This window comes from Dama dama, chromosome 28 (assembly GCF_033118175.1).
Source record: "Dama dama isolate Ldn47 chromosome 28, ASM3311817v1, whole genome shotgun sequence".
In the NCBI taxonomy this organism is placed as follows: Eukaryota; Metazoa; Chordata; class Mammalia; order Artiodactyla; family Cervidae; genus Dama; species Dama dama.
In genome coordinates, this window is record NC_083708.1 from 61,165,606 (window position 1) to 61,188,017 (window position 22,412).

Below are 22,412 nucleotides of genomic sequence, written 5' to 3' on the forward strand. Positions count from 1 at the left end.
TCTTTGTCACTCATCTTTGCCATGAAAATTGGCTGCTTTTCTTATAGTCAATCCTCTGATTGCAGAATGAACAATGTCAGTTCATCTTTTGTATTAATTTGTGCAAATTAATAAAGTCAGTTTAAAAATAGAAGTGAAATACAACAGCATGGTGTACACTCTTGGATTTATTAGAAGAAACCACTTTAATCTCTGTATCACAGCTCTTTTAAATTGTCTAGGAATAAAGTTTGAATAAATCTTACTTGAAAAGAGAATAGCACCTAGTATGCTAATGGGTATATAGAAGACATTTTGTGACTAAGGTTGCAAATTTAGTGGCAGATTATTTTGCAAGACCTTTTTGAGGGGAATAGTACAATAGGTTTAATTTAAGCATACAATTTCTGAACATGGAAGAAGCACCCATTCAGGATTGTTTAGTTTTAACCTTTTTGTTTTTGTTTTTTTTAAGCTCGGCCTGTGGATTCAGTTTCCTGACCAGGAATTGAACTCAGGTCAAGGCAGTGAAAGCTGAATCCTAACCACTAGACCACTAGGGAACTCCCATTTCCTTTTTTTCCTCCATCCAATTTACATTTAATACAGCGTACCTTCCTGTATGTTCTTTTACCAGTTAATGAGACTACATTCCATATTTTGGCAGGGCTCTCTCAAACCTACGTTTTCCAAATTTGATGTTCTGGGATTTGGTGAGTCTATGTTAACCTACTTGTAGAATATATTTTTTTACACTTTTGTCATGCTGTGTTTGCTGATGAGAGGGTCTAAATCCTTAAATTTTTCCACTTAAGGCAATTCAAATATTTTAGATCCTTTTGCCTGTTAGGGACCTCTTCCAAGTATTAAAACCATTTTTTTGAGCTGCACTATGATGATGTAAGTTTCTCAACCAGGGATTGAACACAGGCCACAACAGTGTAAGCACCAAATCCTAAACAGTGGACTGCCAAGGGAACGCCTCCCTGAGACCATTGTTAATAGGTTTTATTATATTAAATATTACTTAGTTGATATCAAGGGAGAAACTGACTTTCAGGGTTTTTGATGCCAAAAATCTTGGCTAAGTTTTCAGCTAGTGTACCCAGACTTAAAAAGCGATGGAGATAAGACCCACTAATCTCTTGCATTTATAGTGGCTTTCGCATTCCAGTAAGAATGATGTAGCCTGTGTTATATTCACTTTTATGTAAACTTAAGAGAACTATAGGTTGTTAAAGCAAAAGACTGTCTCACAATTTCAATGACTTAATAGATACTCCCTCTTATTTCCCCAAGAGTTCTAGGTGAAAAATGGTATTTTTTCCTAAATCATTGAGACATTTAATGAAAGGAACTGTGAGCACACATAAATATAACCTCTGGTTCTGACTTTTCTGTAAAAGGAGATGCTGTTAAATTGTGATGTTGAATTGGCCAAAAAGTTTGAGTTTTCCCCCAAGATCTTACAGAAAAACAAATCTTTTTGGCCAACCCAGTAATTTGCAAGCTTACATTCTTCTATGAGATACAGCTTGTATTAAAAAAAAAAAAAAAGACTCTGCCTAGAGGATTTTTTGCTTCATTTACACATTTTTTTGTGAAGGCTTAGTTTTACAAAATATAGGAAATGTACATTGCTGATCATTTGCCCTGTAATACCTTATATGTTATGAACATTTCCTGGCACATTTTTATTTTACTTAGTTGTTATCTGAGAGGGTAGGACAAATCTTTCTTTTTTAAAAAAAATTTTAAAGCTGTATGTTCTGAGGAAGAAGACTATCAAACCCTACCTAGTTCATAGAGCATTATTCAAATTATCCCCAAATTCCCTAAGTTACTCTTAACATTTTACTAGTTAAGAGTCAACCTGTTTAACAGATATAAATCAAAATGAGCAATATGAGTCTACTTTTTTTGTGTTAGTAACTTGTGTTTTTAAAATTTTAGAATTAGTGTTCATTTACTTATGGGCTCTCAGTTCTGAAATTCTTGGCAAAACTCATTTGGTGTTAGGCTGTTAAGCTGATCAGGACACAGAAGACAGTGTAACTGTGAAACTAGCCTCCCAAATTTGCTCTCCTACTGATACTGATTTATACATTTTCTAGAAATTACAGAGTGTAAATGTTCTCGTAAGCATCAGCAATCTCCTCTTCCTGCCCATTCCCAGTAAACTGTCTTTAACATCATGTATTCATATTTTATTGTCAGAATGAAGCATTTTATTGCACCTTTTCCTAGGGAGCTTGGTGGTTTGGGAATGATAACTCTTTTAAGTTGATTTTCCTCTCCCCTCTATTTTCAAGAACTGTTCACAGGTAATCAGTAGCCCAGTAGGAAAATTATATTTTTTACAAGCGTTAAGGAATTAATGATTCAGTGGTTAGGACTTGGCAATTTCACTGCTTGGGTTCGATCCCTAGTCAGGGAATTAAGGTCCCAAAAGCAGCACTGCATAACCAAAAAGGGTTTAAAAAAAAAAGTTTAAAAATTTTTGGCCTCCCAGTGTGGCATGTGGGGTGTTAGCTCCATGACCAGGGATCGGACCCTCAACCCCTGCATTGGACCTCCAGTAAAGTCCCCAAAAAGCTTTCACTTTTCTGACACCCTGAGTCACTCTCCTTGGAAAGTTTCCTTGGTGCTTTGCCGGTTCTCTCTGTGACTATCTTGTTCTTATCTGTTCTATTGCCCTTTTTTCCTTCTATGCTTGTTTTCTTGATCTCAACTATTATTTCCAGCTGCATGTCACATCTGTGTGGACTCCTGCTGTAATGTCAGGACTTGATTAATCTGTGTTCTATGCAGGTTTGCCTCGTCAGCTTTTCGCTGTACACGTTCGAGCGCTTTGCCCTGTCAGTGGTTATATACTGTTAACTTACCACACAGTTACATCCGATGACTTGTTAAATAAGCCTGAAAATCCTCTGTCCAAGTCCTGCTGTACCCTTTGAGAATTAATGTCTGATTGAACTTTGTATTTACAAATACTTTAAGTGTTTCCAGATGTGTAAGTGGCACGTTATAACCACTCTCCATATCTATTTCTACAATAGCACTGTCTAGTAGAAGTAAACTGCAAGCCATATATGTAAATTAAAATTTTATAATTTGGCCTGAGCTCATCCTTCTGGTCTTAAATTTCCATTGGTCTCGCCTTGTAAACAAACTGCTAGCGTTGTCTGTCTTTGGTGCACTTCACATTTCTGGTATCTTACCTAATGGGTGTCCCCACCCTACCCATCTAAGCCAAGTGGTCAAAAATCCTCTTCAGTGAAAACAGTAAAGTCTCCTTGCTGCAGGTGAATTAAAATGATCACAAAGTATCCCTGAGGAACAGTTAGAACAGTAAAAATCTTGGCTTTCTGGAGCTAATACAAGGCCGTTAGCTGATTTTTCTTCCTTTATTGCTTGTGCTACAGGTTTGTAACAGCTATTTATGTGTAAGTCAAAATCCCAAATTTATGAACCTCTGCTTGAAGGAGCAAAACTGTGGTGTTGAAAAATCTGACAATATTTGCAAATACGATATTTCTATGCTTCATAATTGCAAGAAGAATCTTCAGAAATAGTTACATTTACTGTTGCTACTATCCTTCAAATTCATTTTCTGTCAACAGTGTTACGTGTTCATTACCATTTCCCATCCTCTGCTGTTATCAATAGCAGTTTCATAGGCTGCTTTACGGGGCTTCCCTGGTGACTCAGGAAAGAATCTGCATGCAGTGCAGGAGACTAGGGTTTGATCCTTGGGTGGGGAAGATCCCCTGGAGAAGGGGATGACAGCCCACTCCAGTACTCTTGTCTGGAGACTCCATCCCATGGGGAGAGAAGGCTGGCGGGCTACAGTTCGTGGCGTTGCAGAGTCAGACGTGACTGTGCTGCTAGTGGTAAGAGGCTGTGAAACTTGGTAGAGAGCGAATACATAGGCTTACACTGATTTAGGGATAATATATGAGGTATCACCGACATCTGAAAATCCAGGACATGTAAAGGTCTGTTTAGGTAGGTGTCAGTTGTTTGTCTTTTAACTGTGAGGCTTTGCAAAAATTGCTCCAACCCTGCCATCAGTGTTTCTGTGGGCATTCTTGGAGAAGCTTTCTTAGTCTTTGGAGATACAGAACTGAAAGTGAGCTGTTTTTTTTTTTTTGTTATATGGGTTGGTGGTTTTTTTTTTTAAACAATGGAAGAGAAGTGCTCACTGAACATCTGGATAATTCAATTATATTGAATAAATACATATCTTGAACTTTTCACAAAATCAAAGCATATAGGCCACATGACTTTGATAATCCTCAGAATTCAGACTGTTTTGAGATGTGTTGTTCTGAGCTAAAAATAGAAAAAATTAAATGGTAACTCAATATACAGGGACAATTTTCAAATTGTTTCAATAAAAATTTCCAAAATTACTTAACTGTTCAAGATTTCTATTTAGATACACTGTATGGAGCTGTGGTGTTTTTTTTTTTTTAATGTTTTAAATTGGAATCAGTTTATCAAATACAATATAGTTTCTATCTATATGAAAGGAATATAAAAATTTATTTTAATTACTTGTTAGCAGCCTTCTAGAATTGGAATTGAAGTACCAGTATTAGTGATCTTCACAGTTCTGAACCAACTCTAATTGCATGTGGTTTATAGGTACCATGGCAAAATGCTTTTGTTTTTATATTCTAGAAAACAGCTACTGAGAAAGAAGAGGAATGATTACAAAGACTTTACAAAATATTTTCAAGTTACTGAAGTCAGTTGAAAGCTGTATTTAAACATCTGCATATAAAGCCGTTGCCTAGTCAACATAAGAAATAAGGTGGAGTGTTACTTATTTAAAGGAAAACTAACTTTTAAAAAACATTAGTTAGACAAGAAAACATTGACCATCTTATACAAAGAATAGCAGTATTAGATTATAAGGGCCTTTTCCAACCTTTAATATTTACCAACAGGCATGCGTGTGTGCTCAGCCGTGACCGACTCTTTGTGATTCCATGGACTGTAGCCTGTCAGACTCCTCTTCCATGGAATTTTCCAGGCAAGAATACTGGGGTGGGCTGCTCTTTCGTACTCCAGGGCATCTTCGCAACTCACGTCTCTTCCATCTCCTGCATTTACTGGTGGATTCTTTACCACTAATGCTACCTGGAAAACCTTATCAACAGGCAGGTGAATATATTTTCAGTTTCTAATCAGTTAATAATTTATATTTTCTGAAGTTATGATCTATTAACATCAAAGTGAAGTTTGAGAGGAGGGTTATTCCAACATATCTTAGAAATAAGATGATAAACATGAAGTGTTTAATTTTTGGTGCTAAGAAACAGGAGACAGCTCAGAATTTCAAGCCTAGATAGCTTTTACCCAGAGTATTTCTTTGATCCACTGGTTCTGTAAAGTAGTAGTTCTTCATATCTAACCGTTGGATGTCTGTCTTCATGACTGCACAAGAAAGTGGGGGTTGGTTAAATACGAAAGTAGCTGCATTTTTACATCTTGAACTCCCATCGAAAAGTTCCTTAATGCTCTTCCTTCAATTGCATATTCTCCATCGTAATGAGTTCTTTCTTTTGAAAACCAAGGAAGGGAACATTTTGTGAGGTATAGAAGGCAAATTAATCCTTTTACAGCTATCATATCCAGAGGTTGATACATAGGGATAGGTTGTAGGGAGATGAGGCTATTATGAAATGTAAAATTAAGACTAAAAGTAACATTAAAAATGCCACAAAAGGTAAAACAAGAACATTGATGCTTTGAGATTGGGGGTGGGGGGGCAGGGAACTGGGGTTGGAAATGCCAATCCTGTGATAGGAGAACATACTCCAAATTACAGGAGGCAACTGTGACAGGGAGAGGCTGAAACGGCTTCAAGGGGTAAGTATTCCTTTCTCCTTTACACACTCAGATGCCACACAAACAGTGGCCCTCTACAGTTAAAGTCTGGTGTATATTCAGGGTCATCAGAGTTAAGTAGGCCTAGTCACAAGGGATTCAAGTAGTCAACACCATCTTTTCAAATTTCTGAAGCATTTTAAATACTTTGCCTTGTGCTGCATCACTTCTGAAAATTAAGTGAAAGCAAAGAGATAAATCCTCGTATGCTCAAATTGTTGTCTTCCCAGAGGACTTTCTTGATCCTCAACCAGTTGAAAATTTCCCTTTCCCAGCATCTGTCATTAAAAAAAAAAGCTGTTACAGCCTTTATATATAAATATGCCCTGTATGATACGTTATTTTTCTTATGTGACATGTCTCCTTCACTAGATTGTAAGCCTTTGGAGGTCAGCAAGAGAGCATCTAAATCATTTTATCTGCCACCACATTTAGTACAGTGCCTTACACTTATTTGCTAATTTAATAAACATTAAAATGGAGATATTGTAGTTTGATGTTTATGAGCTCTTTAGATGAACGCACTATTAACCATTTACTATTTATATTTTGAGAATGTACCACTAGCATATGTGATAACCGTGGCATTTATAAAAAATTTATGTCTTTAATTGTCCTGACTCTCCACAAGTAATACTAGTCTGGAGTAGCACTGTCTAGTAGATATATAGTACAAGCCACATTTGCAATTTTCTACTTGCTATATTACAAAAGTAAGAAAGAGGAGGTTAATTTTTAGCCCATTATTTCCAAAATACCATTTAACATGTAATCAACTTTTGAAAAAGTTGAGATAGTTGATACTATTGTTTTCATGTTAAGGCTTCAAAATCTGATGTCTATTTTGCACTTACAGCACATCTCTTCAAATTATCCACATTTCAAGTGTTCAGTAGCAGCATAATGCATAGTGGCTGCAATACTTGCACAGTGCAGGTCTGGAACTCGAGGGCAGGCGGCAAACTTTTGGACTTCGGTTTTCAAGCTATCTTACAGCTTTAATTTTATGTCATTGTCATTTTAGGTGGTTACAATCCAAATAAAGCTAATTGGTTTGGCTTTTTTGTTTGTCATGTTAATCCATAAAATATTTTTTTGTATTAAGCATTTTAAATAATAGCCACTTTCTACCCAATTTAATCTTAAGACTTCTGAGGAATGTAACTTTTAGAGTTGAGAATGTTGGGTTTGAGATACACCAAGTTTTAACTGTGCTCAATGAAACTGCTAGTAGAAGGTGAAGCTGATTTCCGAACCAGGATTGATTATGGATATCCCATATCCTCACTAGGAAGTTCATATCTTTTTTTTTTTTTTTTTTCGTATTTATTTGGCTGCTTCGGGGGTCGCATCATGTGGGATCTTAGTTGTAGCATGTTGGATCTAGCCCCCTCCAGGGATTGAACCCTAGCCCCCTGCATTGGGAGTGCAGAGTCTTAGCCTCTGGACCACCTGGGAAGTTCCCAGGAAGTTCATATCTTTTAATAAAAAGTTGGAAAGAAATCTCAAGCTCTGTGTATGACTGCCGACATGGATGAAGTGAAGTCAAAGTTGCTTATCGACTATAGAGTCCATGGGATTCTCCAGGCCAGAATACTGAAGTGGGTACCGTTCCCGTCTCCAGGTATTGAACCCAGGTCTTCCACACTGGGGGTGGATTCTTTACCAGCTGAGCACCAGGGAAGCAGACATGGATATTAGGCCATAATGTAAAGAAAAAACATTTAATGGAGTAAAAATTTTATTTCATTAGATTAAGTGATCCATAGGAATCTTTTTTCTTTTTTTAGAGTGTGGATTTTTATAGAGTTTTCTTATAGCAGGAATTTATTTTTACTTTTTCCTTTTCTGAGCTTAAGAGCAATATGAAGATTTAAATTTGTCTATTGTCTAATTAGCTTATACTCTAATTGCTCCTGCAAAGAAAACCATACGGGAAAGGAGTTGGATGTTAAGATGTCTAATTTGAAAGAACAAAATATTTTATCATTAAAATGCAGTGGCTCTCAGTGAAAAATTGAACAGGAATTTCAGAATGAGCTTACAAATATAGAAGCAAGTTTTTTAAACAGAAAAAAAGGGCAATAGAATTTCCTGAAAAGTTTGATGAAGTAACTTACCCAAGTATAAAGTACTCAAGTCCACAGTAGGTACTGGATACATGCAGATTGATTCAACATACACCTTTTATTTATACTTCAGTAGCCCTAGAATGTTCATATAAATGGGTTATGTGAATTTATGGTTGTGGTGGGGGCAGGATAGTTAGGGATTTTTGAAAGATCATGACACACTGCTATATTTAAAATGGATAACCAATAAGGACTTACTGTATAGCACATGGAACTCTGCTCAATGTTATGTGCCAGCTTGGATGGGAAAGGGTTTGCAGGAGAATGGATACACGTATATTATGGCTGAGTCCCTTCCCTGTTCACTACCACAACATTATTAATTAGTTAAAATTAGTTATACCCCAATACAAAATAAAAAGTTTAAAATTTGGTAATAAAAACAAGAGGGGTTATAGGTAGTTAAACGATACCAAAAAAAAAAAAAAGGCTGAAAACGAAATTTAATTATTATGTACCTCAAAATATTTAAAACAAGCACTAAGCTTTCCAATGATGTTACAGAGTAGTCTTACAGTGTGTATTAATGATGTGAGTTTAAATAATAACCAAAAGATGAAGATCAGTGAAATTGATACTTTTACATCCCATTGAGGAACTGGTAAACCATCCTAGGTAGGATTTTGACAGTTTCTATCATGTTCTTACTCTGATTCGGCAATTTTATTGATGTTGATCCTAAAAGGATTAGAAATGTGTATAATTTGTGATCAAGGTTAGTAATATCAGTGAAATTAAATATCACTAATAGATGCTACGTTGGAAGCAAAATAATGCATAATTAAAGATGATCCATGCATTCGGAATAACATGGGAAGATATTAAGCTGTCCATACACCTTTTTACGTTTTTAAAAAACAATTTCTGAACATTCTGTCTCTGCACTTTGGAGGCTCACCCTCCGAAGAAAGAAAGAAAAGGCAGCAGGAAAACCGGCTCTGGATTTTTTAGAATAGTTGTAAGCCTGGTTTTGCTAGCTGTATAATTCTGAGCAAGTTCCTTTCTGCCTTAGTAATGTCAGTAATCTAGCCGTAAAATGGGAAAAACCAGAGTACCTATATCAGCAGTTCAATGTGTGAAGGGTAAACTGCTTAGCGCACCAACTAAATAAATCTTATTAGGATACTGTCTTCCTTTATCTGTCAGAGTAGTGGAGAAAAAAGAAATTAAAATTGAGAAATGTGATCACTTGGTAAAGCGAAAGCCCAAAGAGACTCTATTGAGGGATTTAACCTGCCAAGTTGTATCATCCAAACACACGTTTTGGTTAGGCCCGCGGGGCTGCTGCGCACTGAAGTCTACCTCGCCCGTGAGCACGTAAAAGATGCTTCCTCGCAGGCATATGGTGACCCGGTGGTTTTGACTCTTCCATGTTCCAGGGTTGTTCTACTCACCCGCGCGCGGCCCGTGGAAAATAAGGGCTGAGAGGTGTACCCCCCCCTCCTCCCCTTGGGGCGTCTCGCAAAGCTTGGGCCTGTCCCCACGCAGAGCAGATACTACGGAGAGGAGGCGTGCAGAGCGCTGGGGGTACGCGTCCCAGAGACTACAGTCCCCAGCGGCCCCGAGCTCCCGGAGTACCGCAGGCAGGGCCCGGTGGCTGCAGGGGGCTGCAGTTTCTCCTGTGCTCGGGCACATCCTTCTGTTTCTCCTCCGCAATACAGACGGTTACTGGGTGCTGCAGCTTCCCCCCGATTTCTGCAAAGGGCCGGCCGCCGGGGAACGGGGCTTTCCACGGGAGGCCGGCGCGAGGGTCCGGACCGGAGGGGTAAAGACCCGGTGGGCCTTGCGCCGCCGGGTGACGTCGGACACGTCCTGCGGCAGTCCCCTCCCCGCAGGCCGACGGGGGGCGTGGCCGCGCACGCGCGGCGGGACTCGGGGGCGGGGCTTTGGGCGGCTGCAGCCGGCTGACCGTCCGCGGGTCGCCGGCGGTCTGGCTCCGCGATCCCGCCCCGGCGGGTGGAGACGCGGGCGTAGATGGGGGTCGCCTAGACCTCGGTCTCAGTCTTTAGTACAGCTCCAGCCACGCCGACGAAGATGGCGCCCTGGGTGCGGACGATGGGGGAGAAGCTGAAGCAGCGTCTGCGGCTGGACGTGGGACGCGAGATCTGTCGCCAGTACCCGCTGTTCTGCTTCCTGCTGCTCTGCCTCAGCGCCGCCTCCCTGCTCCTCAACAGGTAAGGTGGCGGCGCAGGGGCGGCGGGCAGCTGCTCCCTGCCCCCGCGAAGCTGCGGGCTCGGGCCGTGCTACGTCGCTGCGCGGAGACCGTCGGGCTGCGCAGCTGCGGGACGTGGGGCGGGCTGCGGGGGCCTCTGGGAGAGCGGCCCGGGGGAGCCGGGCGGGGCGCCGGGCCCGGAAGTGCGGGCGGCTGGGCTCGGGTGCCGCGGGTCCCAAGGCCTCGCTGCTCAACCACCCGGCCCCGAGTCTTCCCTTGTCTTCACCCATTTCTTAAAACCTGGGCTTCCGTCGTCTGTGCTTTTCAGAGGAATAAAATCTTTCAGGGCGGTCCGGTCAGCTGACGGAGGAGGGTTGCAAGGTCGGGTCGCGGTCTGCTTTTGACTGACTCCCCTCGCTCCTCCCCGCCCGGCGCGCACACGCCCACCCTGTATGAAGCGATCGCAGCCTAGGCTTTCTCCCACGAACGAGTGGTGTTGGTTACAACACCGCAAAGATTTGTAGACTCGAAGTCAGAAAGCAAAATAGTACCATCATCCCTAGAATATTTCTAAAGGGAAGACTGAAAGGTAAAATTGGTTAATTTCGTTGACATTTTGAAAGCGGAAGGCTCTGCCTCAACTCAACTGGTCGATGTCCTCATTCTGTTGTTTCTAGAAGCGGTAGCGATGAAATAGGTAGTAGAGGCGAAATTATTTCAGAATTATTTCCAGATTTGCTTTTGGTGGAAAGACATGTGAAGCAGTTGTCAGCGATACCACCTGCATGTTTTCTCTCATGGTCTGAGCGTGCAACCAACATTACTCTTTATCTGGAGATATTGGTCCCCAAGCACAGGATCGGGGAAACTTTCACGTGAAACTTGGTAAATTGATTTTGTTCTAAGATAACCGTTTCTTGGGATTGTGTGGAAGTTGGATTTCTTCCCTCGTCGCTTTGCTTTCTAAGTTAGTTGATTCTGGGTTATATAATACTAGGTTTAAACTGCGATTAATGTTATTGGAAAATGTACTTTGTGATGGTAAAATGATTGAGTATGGAGGACGTGGAATCCTTAAGAGAGTGGAAGCTATTAATTACTTAATCATCTGGAAAGTATTTCAAGACAGATTAACAGGTGTAGTATGAAAGATATGCCAGCTTTATATGATTGTTTTGTCCAGGCATCTTTACCTATCTTGTATGGGTGCCAGCTCAGTTTAGGTGTTCCAGGTAGGACAACTATGTAGGAACAGGTTGAACTAGATTGCTGAGGTTTTCAGCTTAATCATAGCATCCAGCATCTATATTATTAAGGAGTCATAGGATAGCATCAGTGTCTTTATAACATCTGAACTCTGTACCCTGTATTTGTATTATGCAAAGAAAGAAGGAAATAACACGTGTTATCTCTGAGTGGTTGGATTTATGAATGAAATTGTTTTTGTATACATGGCACCATTGGAGGTGTAGTAGTTGAACTAGAAAAATGAGAAGATATGCTTAGTACATATTTTCAAAAAATGATTTTTACACAGGCATTTCATCAGTTAATTTTTAGAAATAACTTTATAAGAAATTCTCAGTTTAAAATCTCCCCTGGTTGGAAATTCCCTGGTGGTCCAGTGCTTAGACTCTGGACCTCCACTGCTGGGGGCCTGGGTGTGATCTCTGGTCAGGGAATTAAGATCCACTGCTATAACCAACAAAGACCTACTGTGTAGCACAGGGAATGCTGCTCAGTATTATGTAACAATCTAAATGAGAAAAGAGTTTGAAAAAGAATGGTTATGTGGATGTGTATAACTGAAATCACTTTGCTGTACACTGTCACAACATTATTAATCAACTAAAATAAAGTTAAAAAAAAAAGATCCCGCAAGCCTCATGGCATGGCCAAAAAGAAAACAAAAGCAACAAACAAACAACCCCACACCTCCCCAGAAAACTCCCCTGGTTAGTATGTGGTTAAACTTAGACTAGTACGCTTTTAAAAATAACTTTTCTCTTATTGTCTTGAAATTTTAACTCCTAAAAATCACTCATGATATTATTTAGCATATAAAATTTTCTTTCAGTATGAATAAAATTAAGAATTTTATCTGTGGAAAGATAAATGAATATAACCTTTGGACCATTGTAACTGATTTGTGGGAAGAGTAGAGGAATATACTTTATGTATTTCAAATTATATATGATTTCATCTTTATAGTATTATTTTAATATATTAGCATATGATTAGGATATACAGTTATATAGATTTGCTAGTCATAAGATTGAATATTTGAGTATTATAAAGAATATTTTAAGTTAATCCTAATAATAATGGTAATGTCAATACTGTTAATAGGTGACTGTAAGTACTTTGGTCTAGTTATTATGTTAAGAGTTTTCATTATTATTGAGGCAATTTATTGATGTGGTTGCAAGTTTTCTGAAGCTTGACTGTTAAGAATTTTACTCTCATTCCTCCTTTAACTAGTTATATGACTTTGGGTAAGTAATCTAGTTTTTATTTGAGTCAGTCCCCTCATCTGTATAATGTGCATAGTACTGGAGCCTACATTAGTTTTCTGAATGTTAAGCTTTAAGCCAACTTTTTCACTCTCCTCTTTCACTTTCATCAAGAGGCTCTTTAGTTTTTCACTTTCTGCCATAAGTGTGGTGTTCCAGCAGGGAAGTCCTTAACTGGGTTTTAATACATGGAACATGCTTGGAATGGTGCTCAGCACAAAAACAGTTATTTTTGTCTTATTTATCTTCACAACATTGTGAAGTAGGTACTATTACTAGCCTCAGTGATTTTTTTTTTTTTTGAGATACAACTTATGGAAGAGTATATAACACATGTGTAATTGTATAGTTCTGTGAATTATAAAACACGATTCCCCATGTCACCGCCGCTTGCCTGGATGTAAAGCAGGTTCAGCCCACAAGGCCCCGTTGCCAGTGACGATCATCGGTGGTGTTGTTTGAACTTGTATAAACGGAATCATGTGGTCTCCTCTTATCTGGTTTCTTTTTCTCAGCTCTCCTTTTGAGATTTATGCATATTATTGCATATATTGGTAGTCATTCTTTTTGTTATTATGTTGTATTCCACTGAGACTATACCACACTTCGTCCATTCTGTTGAAAGGCATTTGCATTGTTTATAATTTTTGGCTATTATGAATAATGCTGCTGTGAGCATTCTAACATACATTTCTTTTAGTAGGCATATGTACTTATTTCCCTTGGGTGTATATGCCCATAAATGAACATGCTTAGTTGTAACATATACATTTGTTTAACTTAAGTAGGTACTGCCAGTTTTCCAAGGTTATTATACCAATTTATACTCTCACCAAAAATGTTTTATAGTTTGTCTAATATTGTTTATAGGTTTAATTTAGCCATTTTACTTAGTGTATCGTGGGAGGTCATTGTAGTTTTAATTTGTAGGGCCTTGATTATAGCCCCATTTTACAAATGAGCAAACTGAAGCTAAGAGTTGTTCAGTAATTTTCTCATAGATAGTAAGTAGCAGAGTGGGATTCTAATGTTGATCATTCTGATTTAGAAGCCCAAGCTTTTAAAAATTACATTAAAAAGACATTATTAAGAAAAAGACTTATTAATACTTTTCTAAATAACATTGATTCATATAAACTGTAAGTGAAAGTCTCTCAGTTGTGTCTGACTCTTTGCAACCCCATGGACAGTACAGTCCATGGAATTCTCCAGGCCAGAATACTGGAGTGGGTAGCCTTTCCCTTCTCCAGGGAATCTTTCCAACCCAGGTCTCCCTCATTGCAGGCGGATTCTTTACCAGCTGAGCCACAAGGGAAGCCCAAGAATACTGGAGTGGGTAGCCTTTCCTTTCTCCAGGGAATCTTCCCAACCCAGGAATCAAACCAGGGTCTCCTACATTACAGGCGGATTCTTTACCAACTGAGCTATGAGGGAAGCCCTAAACTATAAAGAAGTCAGAACACTGAAAGGTGTTCAGAATCTCATAAATTTACCATTCAAAGATGACTACTGTTGTTAACATTCTAGTCATTTTCCCTGCAATTTACAATTTTATCTTATAAATTGTAGCCTTTTCTATATATATGGAGCCACTTCTTAATGTATTTTATTATTCTTTTCTTTATTACTTTTTAAGTTACCACAGTTGGCTTACATACACTTTAGCAGTATTAAGACAGGCTCTTCTCAAGTACTTTAATTAACTTGTTTAATTATTACAACAACCCTGTGAGTTAGGTATTATTATTATTACCCCCGTTTTATAGAGGGGGTAAATCAAACAAGAATCAGAGAGATTAAGTACTTTGCATTTTGTCATGTCCAGGATCAGAACCCAGACACTACACTGTTTTTGATTCCAAGCTTAATGGGTCTTTCACTCTGTGTTCTGTTTCTTTTGTCCATTTTTCTTTTTCTACAACAGAACCAAATTAAAAAAAACAAATGACAGTGTTATAGTTTTGTAGTATGTTTTTTATATACAGTTGGGCTGTTCATCAGAACATCTACGTATGGTTTCACGTGTGACTTTTTTCCCCACATGGTGTTGGGTGACAAGGGTGAGTATTGTGAGGAAGAGATTCCACTGGAAGCTGTATCTTTTTTATGACCTAACCTTGAAAGTTTGGCAGTTAGGTAGCTTCACTTCTGCCACATTCTTTTGATTAGGAGTGAGTTATTAAGGCCAGCCTCTATTCAAGGGGAAGGAAATTAGATTCCTGCTTTTGATGTGAAGAGTGGAAAGAATTTGCAGTTTTATTTAATTTGTAAATTAATCTGGGTAGAATTGATGACTTAGCTATATTTAATGGTTTCATGCATGAACATATCTTTCCACATTCATTCAGATCTGTTCTTATGGTCTTTTAATAGATTTTTTTCTTTTTTTCATTTAAAAACTTTATTGTAGAAAACTTCAGTCACATACAAAATAAAAATAGAGTAGTACAATGAAATCTGTAAATACCTGTCACCTGGCTTCAAAAATGATCAGTTCAAAGCCAAGTATCACTCCTGTCCCTAATTATTTTGAAGGAAATGCCACATGAGATCTTGTATCTGTAAACATTAAACATTTCAGTGCATACATAATCATTTGTGTCCAACTCTTTGCTACTCTATGAACTATAGACTTCCAGGCTCCTTTTTGTCCATGGGATTCTCCAGGCAAGAGTACTGAATTGGGTTGCCATGCCCTTCTCTAGGGATTCTTCCAGACCCTGGGATCGGGCCCGAGACTCCTGTATCTCCTGCGTTGCAGGCAGGTTTTTTTACCCACTGAGCCACCTGAGAAGCCCAAACATTTCAGTGTATGAGTGTTAGTCGCTCAGATATGTCTGACTCTTTGCGACCCAGTGGACTGTAAGCTGCCAGGTTCCTCTGTCCATGGAATTCTCCAGTCGAGCACATTTGAGTGGGTTGCCATTTCCTCCTCCAGGGGATCTTCCTGACCCAGGGATCAAACCCAGGTCTTCTGCGATGCAGGCAGATTCTTTACTGTCTGAGACACCAGGGAAGCCCCCAAAGCTTCTTACTTGATGTGTGTGTTAGTCAGTCAGTCAGTAGGTATCAAACATTTCAGTAGGTATCTTTAGCTGATAAGAGCTTTTTTTTTTCCTTGGCTGTGCCATGCAGCTTGCAGGATCTTAGTTTTCAGGCCAGGGATTGAACCCGGACCCCGCAGTGCCCCAGAATCCTAACCACTAGGCCACCAGTGACCTCCCAAGAGTGTTTGTTTTTCTCCATAACCAGGATACCATTTCATTCTTTTTTTAAGGGTGGTTTTTTTTTTTTTTTTTTTTTTTTTTTTGATGTGGACCATTTTTAAAGTCTCTATGTAAAATTTGTTACATTATTGTAATTTGTTACATTATTGTTTTGACTTTTTGGCCTGGAGGCATGTGGGATCTCAGTTCCCTGACCAGGGATTGATCCCATACCCACTGTGCTGGAAGGCAAGGTCTGAACCACTGGACCACCAGGGAAATTTCATTTCACAATACCATTTCACAATAAAAACGCTGTTAGCATCCTTAAAATATCTAGTCATTGTTCAGATTTCCCTGAATCTGTTAGAACTTTATCCTCCAATATTTTATGATGAAAAGTTTTAAATATACAGCAGTGTTGAAATTTATAGTAAATGATCAATTATGATTAACATTTTACAGTATTTTTATATGCTTTGTCATGAGCCTGTCTATCCATTACGCCAACCATAATGAGTCTTATTTATAAATAGTCTTTTCAGTCAGTCAGTCGTTCAGTTGTGTCCGACTCTTTGTGACCCCATGAACCGCAGCACGCCAGGCCTCCCTGTCCATCGCCAACTCCTGGAGTTTACCCAAACTCATGTCCATTGAGTCGGTGATGCCATCCAGCCATCTCATCCTCTGTCGTCCCCTTCTCCTCCTGCCCCCGATCCCTCCCAGCATCAGGGTCTTTTCCAATGAGTCAACTCTTCGAATCAGGTGGCCAAAGTATTGGAGTTTCAGCTTCAGCATCAGTCCTTCCAATGAACACCCAGGACTGGTCTCCTTTAGGATGGACTGGTTGGATCTCCTTGCAGTCCAAGGGACTCTCAAGAGTCTTCTCCAACACCACAGTTCAAAAGCATCAATTCTTCAGCGCTCAGCTTTCTTCACAGTCCAAATCTCACATCCATACATGACTACTGGAAAAACCATAGCCTTGACTAGACGGACCTTTGTTGGCAAAGTAATGTCTCTGCTTTTTAATATGCTGTCTAGGTTGGTCATAACTTTCCTTCCAAGGAGTAAGTGTCTCTTAATTTCATGGCTGCAGTCACCATCTTCAGTGATTTTGCAGCCCAGAAAAATAAAGTCAGTCACTGTTTCCACTGTTTCCCCATCTGTTTGCCATAAAGTGATGGGACCAGATGCCACGATCTTAGTTTTCTGAATGTTGAGCTTTAAGCCAACTTTTTCACTCTCCTCTTTCACTTTCATCAAGAGGCTCCTTAGTTCTTCTTCACTTTCTGCCATAAGGGTGGTGCCATCTGCATATCTGAGGTTATTGATATTTCTCCCGGCAATCTTGATTCCAGCTTGTGCTTCCTCTAGCTCAGCATTTCTCATGATGTTCTCTGCATATAAGTTAAATAAGCAGGGTGACAATATACAGCCTTGACGTACTCCTTTTCTTATTTGGAACCAGTCTGTTGTTCCATGTCCAGTTCTTACTTGCTTCCTGACCTGCATATTACATCCTACTAAAATTGTTTTGCCTAGTTCATCAGTATCTCTCTTGTTGCTGAAACCAGTGGACACTTCTCCATCTCTCTTACTTTATTTTACAAATATTTGATCATGTTTAATTACTTCATTCTTGTTGAAATGTTTTCTTCACTTATTCTTTTTTAAAATCTTGACAGCCTTTATGACTTGACCCCTGTTTTTCTTCTCAACTCTTCTAATTCCTAGATTCCTTTATCGATTTCTCTTCTGCTTATTTCTTAAATATGTCATGTTCTCTTCATTTTTCAGTTTGCAGCTTGTCTCTGGTCATGACATTCATTGCCATGACTTCAGTGATCTTCATGCTGGTAATTCCCAAACCTTTATCCTAGGCCAGTATTCTCTGCAGAGATGTAAACTACCCAAAACCTGGCTGGTTATGGAACATTTCTGCTTGGCACATCTTGAAAGTGAAAGTGAAAGTCACTCAGTCATGTCCAGCTCATTTCTGCTTGGTGCATCTTGAGAAACCTGAAATTCAGCATGTCCAAAAGGAACTGATTTTTTATTTCTCTCTTCTCCTTATATCTAATCAACTACTTAGTCCTCTTTTTTACTTTGTTTTTTGAGGGAATTCCCTGGTGGTCCAGTGACTAGGACTCTGAGCTCTCATTGTGGAGACCCTGGATTTGATCCCTGGTTCTCCCTGGTTGGAGAACTAAAATCCCTTAAGCTGTGCAGAGTGGCAGAAAAAAGCAAAAACACAACAGCCAGGTGTTTTTTGGTCCAGCTATTTGGCTTTCAGCATCTTAGTTCCCCGACCAGCATTCAAACCCCTGCTCCCTGTAGTGAAAGTGTGGAGTCCTAACCACTGGACCACCAGGGAATTCCCCTACTTAGTCCTCTTAATTCTTCCTCCTAGGTGTCTCAAAACAGTCAGCTTCTTTTTATCTCTAAGTCTCTACAGGCCATCCATAGATTTCCTAGATTAACTGCTTCAGCAGCTTTCTAATTAGCTTGCTTGTTTCCAGTTTAGACGATGCTCCGTATTGCTGCCAGAGTGGTTTTCTGATTATACAATCTGATGATAGTGCTTTCCTTCTTAAAACTCTTAAAAATTCTTAAAATCTTGTTAAGCTGTTCATTGTCTCCTGGGTATTACTCAGGACTCTTGATGGTAAATGAGAGGAACTCATCTCTCTCTGGGTTGGGCAGAGAGGGGAATCATTGGATGCTTATGTAAGTGCAGTACTGGGGAGTAGCTGTGCCTCAGAAACTTTGAAATACTTTTTGCATCTCCCTGATTTTCCCGCTTCTCTCTGTGGCTTGGCTTCATTCTCTTACTGTGTAGTGATTTGTGAACTGAAGAGCTGGCACCAGAGTTTGAACTCTGTGTCCTTACTCACGGTTAGAGTTGTTGAGGGGCTGGTGCTTCACAAAACCATGGTAACTGAAGAGTGTGCAGTGTGAGGACTGACTGTGTTGCGACACGGTAATGTGACCTACTGACATTAAGTCATATGCCTATGGCTTGTTTTTTTTTTAGGTTCATCTCAAGGCCACTTCTTCCTTGGAACTATGCACAGATCTTCCTTAGCCCACGTTGTTCTCTCAAGCTTGAGTTCCCCTCATTCCTCTACCCTGTCCTCTTCTGTCGGTTTTCTCCTAGTCATTCTTTAAGTTTTTCCAGAGACACAGTTTTCTCTGCAAAAAGCTTTTCTTAAGTTTGAGTTGCGCTTTCTGCCTTAGGGCTCTCATATCATGCGTCCTTCCTCTGTCACAGCAGAGAACACATCCGCACGCTGTGTTGGACTCATCTCCTTACCTGCTACACCCGCTGGGTAGTGCTTCCCACGCAGACAGACACAGCGCTGTTCTCACCACGTCCCCAGAACCTAGTACTGTGTCGCACTCAGTGGGCCCGCAGTGCAATTTTTGTTTTGATTTAATGCAAAATAATCAGAATTTTGATGGGGTATGAATACTACACTATCATTAGAAGATATTCTGGAAAAATGTAGTATTGGCTAGTTAAACATGACCACCTAGGTGCCAAGTTATGAAATATTGGGGATTTATACTTCTTTATACTTTAAATGAAATATACTTTTGATAGCAAACATTATAATATTCTTACAGTTAATAAGTATATTACAGAAAACATGACTGGAGGAATTGCATCAGCCTGATACTGGAGATGGTTAATTAAATACTCTTTAAATCAATGAAGGCACAGATTAGTTTTATATGTGTTTTTGGTTCTAATAATTGCCTTCATTTATTTCTAAGGTATCTTCATGTTTTAATGATCTTCTGGTCGTTTGTTGCCGGAGTTGTCACATTTTACTGCTCATTGGGACCTGATTCTCTGTTACCAAATATATTCTTCATGATAAAATACAAACCTAAGGTAAAACATGTGTTCTAATCTTTAAGAGAGTCAGTATATATGATTCTATGCTGTTTGATATTATTCTTGAAAGCATGTTAAAGCAGTGATTTCTAAGAAAGCTATCTGCTGTAATTTAATAATGGAAGACATCAGAACATTTTCAGAGTGAAGTTTGCATCTGTGTACATTTTTAAAGTGTATAGTTCTAGGGGAGCTAGAAAGAGAAAATTCAAAATTCTCAGAAAATTGGGTCCACAATTTTAGTGTCCTCTAACTTCACATTAACTATGAGGACAGTAAATTAGAGGTTCCCAAAGTTGCTTGCACAGTAGAATCACCTAAGGAATCTACAAAAATACAGGTTCCTGGGCTCTAACCCCGGAATTTGATTGAATAGTTCTGGGCTAAGACCTTGTAATTAGTACTTGTTGAAAGTTTTCCAGGTGATCCTGAGGCACAGACGCAACTTGGGAACTCATTGTTCCATGGATGTCTGTTTGCTTCATAGAAACAAATAATCAGGCAGTTTGCTTAACCAAAATAATTTGTTTTGTATATCTGAACTTTGATGAAGGTGCTACTGTGTTGAGTCTGTCTCTGGTAGGTAAAGTCCCACGAGTGTAGATCAGGATTGAGTGGGATATCTTGAAGTCTGCCGTGATAATTCTTCAAGTAGATGCAGTCCCTCATCTTAGGTTGGTTGATATTTCTGCTCAGAGGAAATAGAGCTGTAAGTGGTGCCCCATGTTTGGTCAGGAAGCTTACTAGTTATCGCATATGTTCTCTTTCATTGATTAAAGGTTTTGGAGAAATAGAAAATAATTTTTTCTTATACTTTTGCAGCAGAGTATCATTTTCAAATATAGATGGATTTTTTTTTTTTAAATAAGTGAGTGTAGCAATTGACTTTAATGTTAAGCTTGGAAATTTCGCTTAGTTGTTATAAAGCATTTCATTTGCTATTTTTCTCCTGTTGGCAGTTTGGTATAGCAAGAATTATTTATTGTAAAGAATAGTTTCAATGTTAAAGCAGACAAAAAAAAAAATCATGTCCTCTGAATTTGTACACTGATTAACAAGTTTTTGAAAAGTTGATTCTCTTTAGTAAATATGATGTGTGATGTAAAGACAAGTCTCCCCACTTCCCTTTTTTAGCAATTAGGACTTCAGGAATTGTTTCCTCAAGGTCGTAGCTGTGCTGTTTGTGGTAAGGTGAAATGTAAGCGACATAGGTAAGTTAAACACTTTTAATTTGTTGATCCTTTCCATTAAGTTTTGGTTTTCAGGCAATTTAACTGTATGATTTTCTTTAGGCCTTCCTTGCTACTTGAGAACTACCAGCCATGGCTAGACCTGAAAATTTCTTCTAAGGTTGATGCGTCTCTCTCAGAGGTAACTGATTTAATTAATATTGCTGTGTGTACCCAAGCAGAACATGTTAAATACTTATGGGAAGTGGAATCATGGAGCATTTTAATAAATGCCACCTAATCAATTCTTGGTTAGATAGTTGATTGTTACACAACTTGAATTGTAAGCCAAAAGTGTTTTTTAATTCCATATCTAATAAAAATGGACATTTTAGCCAAAGAAAGTAGTTTTACCTAGTTACTGTTTATCTCTTTAAGAAATAGTCATTTTTTATAATATGGCAGGAGAAATAACCAGAATGGAGCAGAGAACAGGATACATTTCACTGTTTCTGCATAATATAGGAATAGGAAGCGTGATCTCTTATCTCTGTGGCAGTCACATTTTATATGTATCTTTTTGGTAACATACCATCTTTAGTTATTTCTCTGAGAGACTTGTTTTCACCGTCCATCTGAGAAAGCTGTCAAGTCCTTGAAGGCAGGGACTGGATCTCATTTGTCCCCAGCACCAAGTGCAGGGACCAGGTGCATTGTTGGCATCTGACAAATTCGCACTGAATTAAACTCCTTGCTGATGAGTGGAAGAGCAGCATCAGACATCTGAGTCTTGCCTAATTGTCACTTTTTCCACTTTGAATCCTTCCCTGGCTAAAAAATGTGCTGCATAAATGCGGAATTATTGGCATTTTCCTTTTTCCATTTCTTCTCTAAACTCTTTTTCATCCTCCAGATTCCTGGATTTAAGACTGTGCTTTCCAATATGGTAGCAACTAGCTACATGTGTCTGTTAATAAATACTTGAAATATATTAGTCCTAACTGAGATACGCTGTATATGTAAAATACGTACTGGGTTTTGAGAACTTCTTAAGGAAAAAGAAATGTAAAATATCCTACTATATATTTTACATTGATTATATGTTAAAAATGATAATATTTTGGGTATATTGGATTAAGTAAGACAGATCATAAAATTAACTTCACCTGTTTTTATTGTTTTAAAAGTATAATTACTAGAAAATTTGGAATTATATATGTGGCTGACATATTTCTATTTGAGAATGCTGATTTGAGGTCTTTTGAAGACAAGACTTCTAGGGGAATAGTAATTGTAGTAGTTTGACACTTTATTTCTTTATAAAATCTGAAAGAACTTATGTAATTTTTTGAACTAGTGCCTGACACGTATTGGTGTTGAGTAAATATTAGCTCTAATATTTAAAAACCATTTTCTGAGGTCTTGCTATAGGCAGGAACTAGACTACTTTCTAGGAATA

General features: G+C 38.9%; 1 protein-coding gene and 1 long non-coding RNA gene across 6 annotated transcripts in view; both read left to right on the forward strand.

The window, feature by feature from the left end:
• The first annotated feature begins 874 nt into the window (after positions 1-874).
• On the forward strand, positions 875-7,380 carry LOC133048126 (uncharacterized). The gene is made up of 2 exons (XR_009690958.1): positions 875-4,798; positions 4,935-7,380. It is a non-coding gene; the product is annotated as an uncharacterized LOC133048126 (long non-coding RNA).
• Positions 7,381-9,886: 2,506 nt separating this feature from the next.
• The window catches only part of SNX14 (sorting nexin 14), a 74,619-nt gene continuing 62,093 nt past the window's right edge, over positions 9,887-22,412 (forward strand). For all 5 annotated transcript variants that reach the window (XM_061131471.1, XM_061131473.1, XM_061131472.1 and 2 more), the window contains exons 1-4: positions 9,887-10,183; positions 19,661-19,781; positions 20,919-20,995; positions 21,077-21,155. In XM_061131471.1, the coding sequence (XP_060987454.1) occupies positions 10,044-10,183; positions 19,661-19,781; positions 20,919-20,995; positions 21,077-21,155 (417 nt within the window). In that variant the 5' untranslated portion in view covers positions 9,887-10,043. The remainder of the gene's footprint in view (positions 10,184-19,660; positions 19,782-20,918; positions 20,996-21,076; positions 21,156-22,412) is intronic.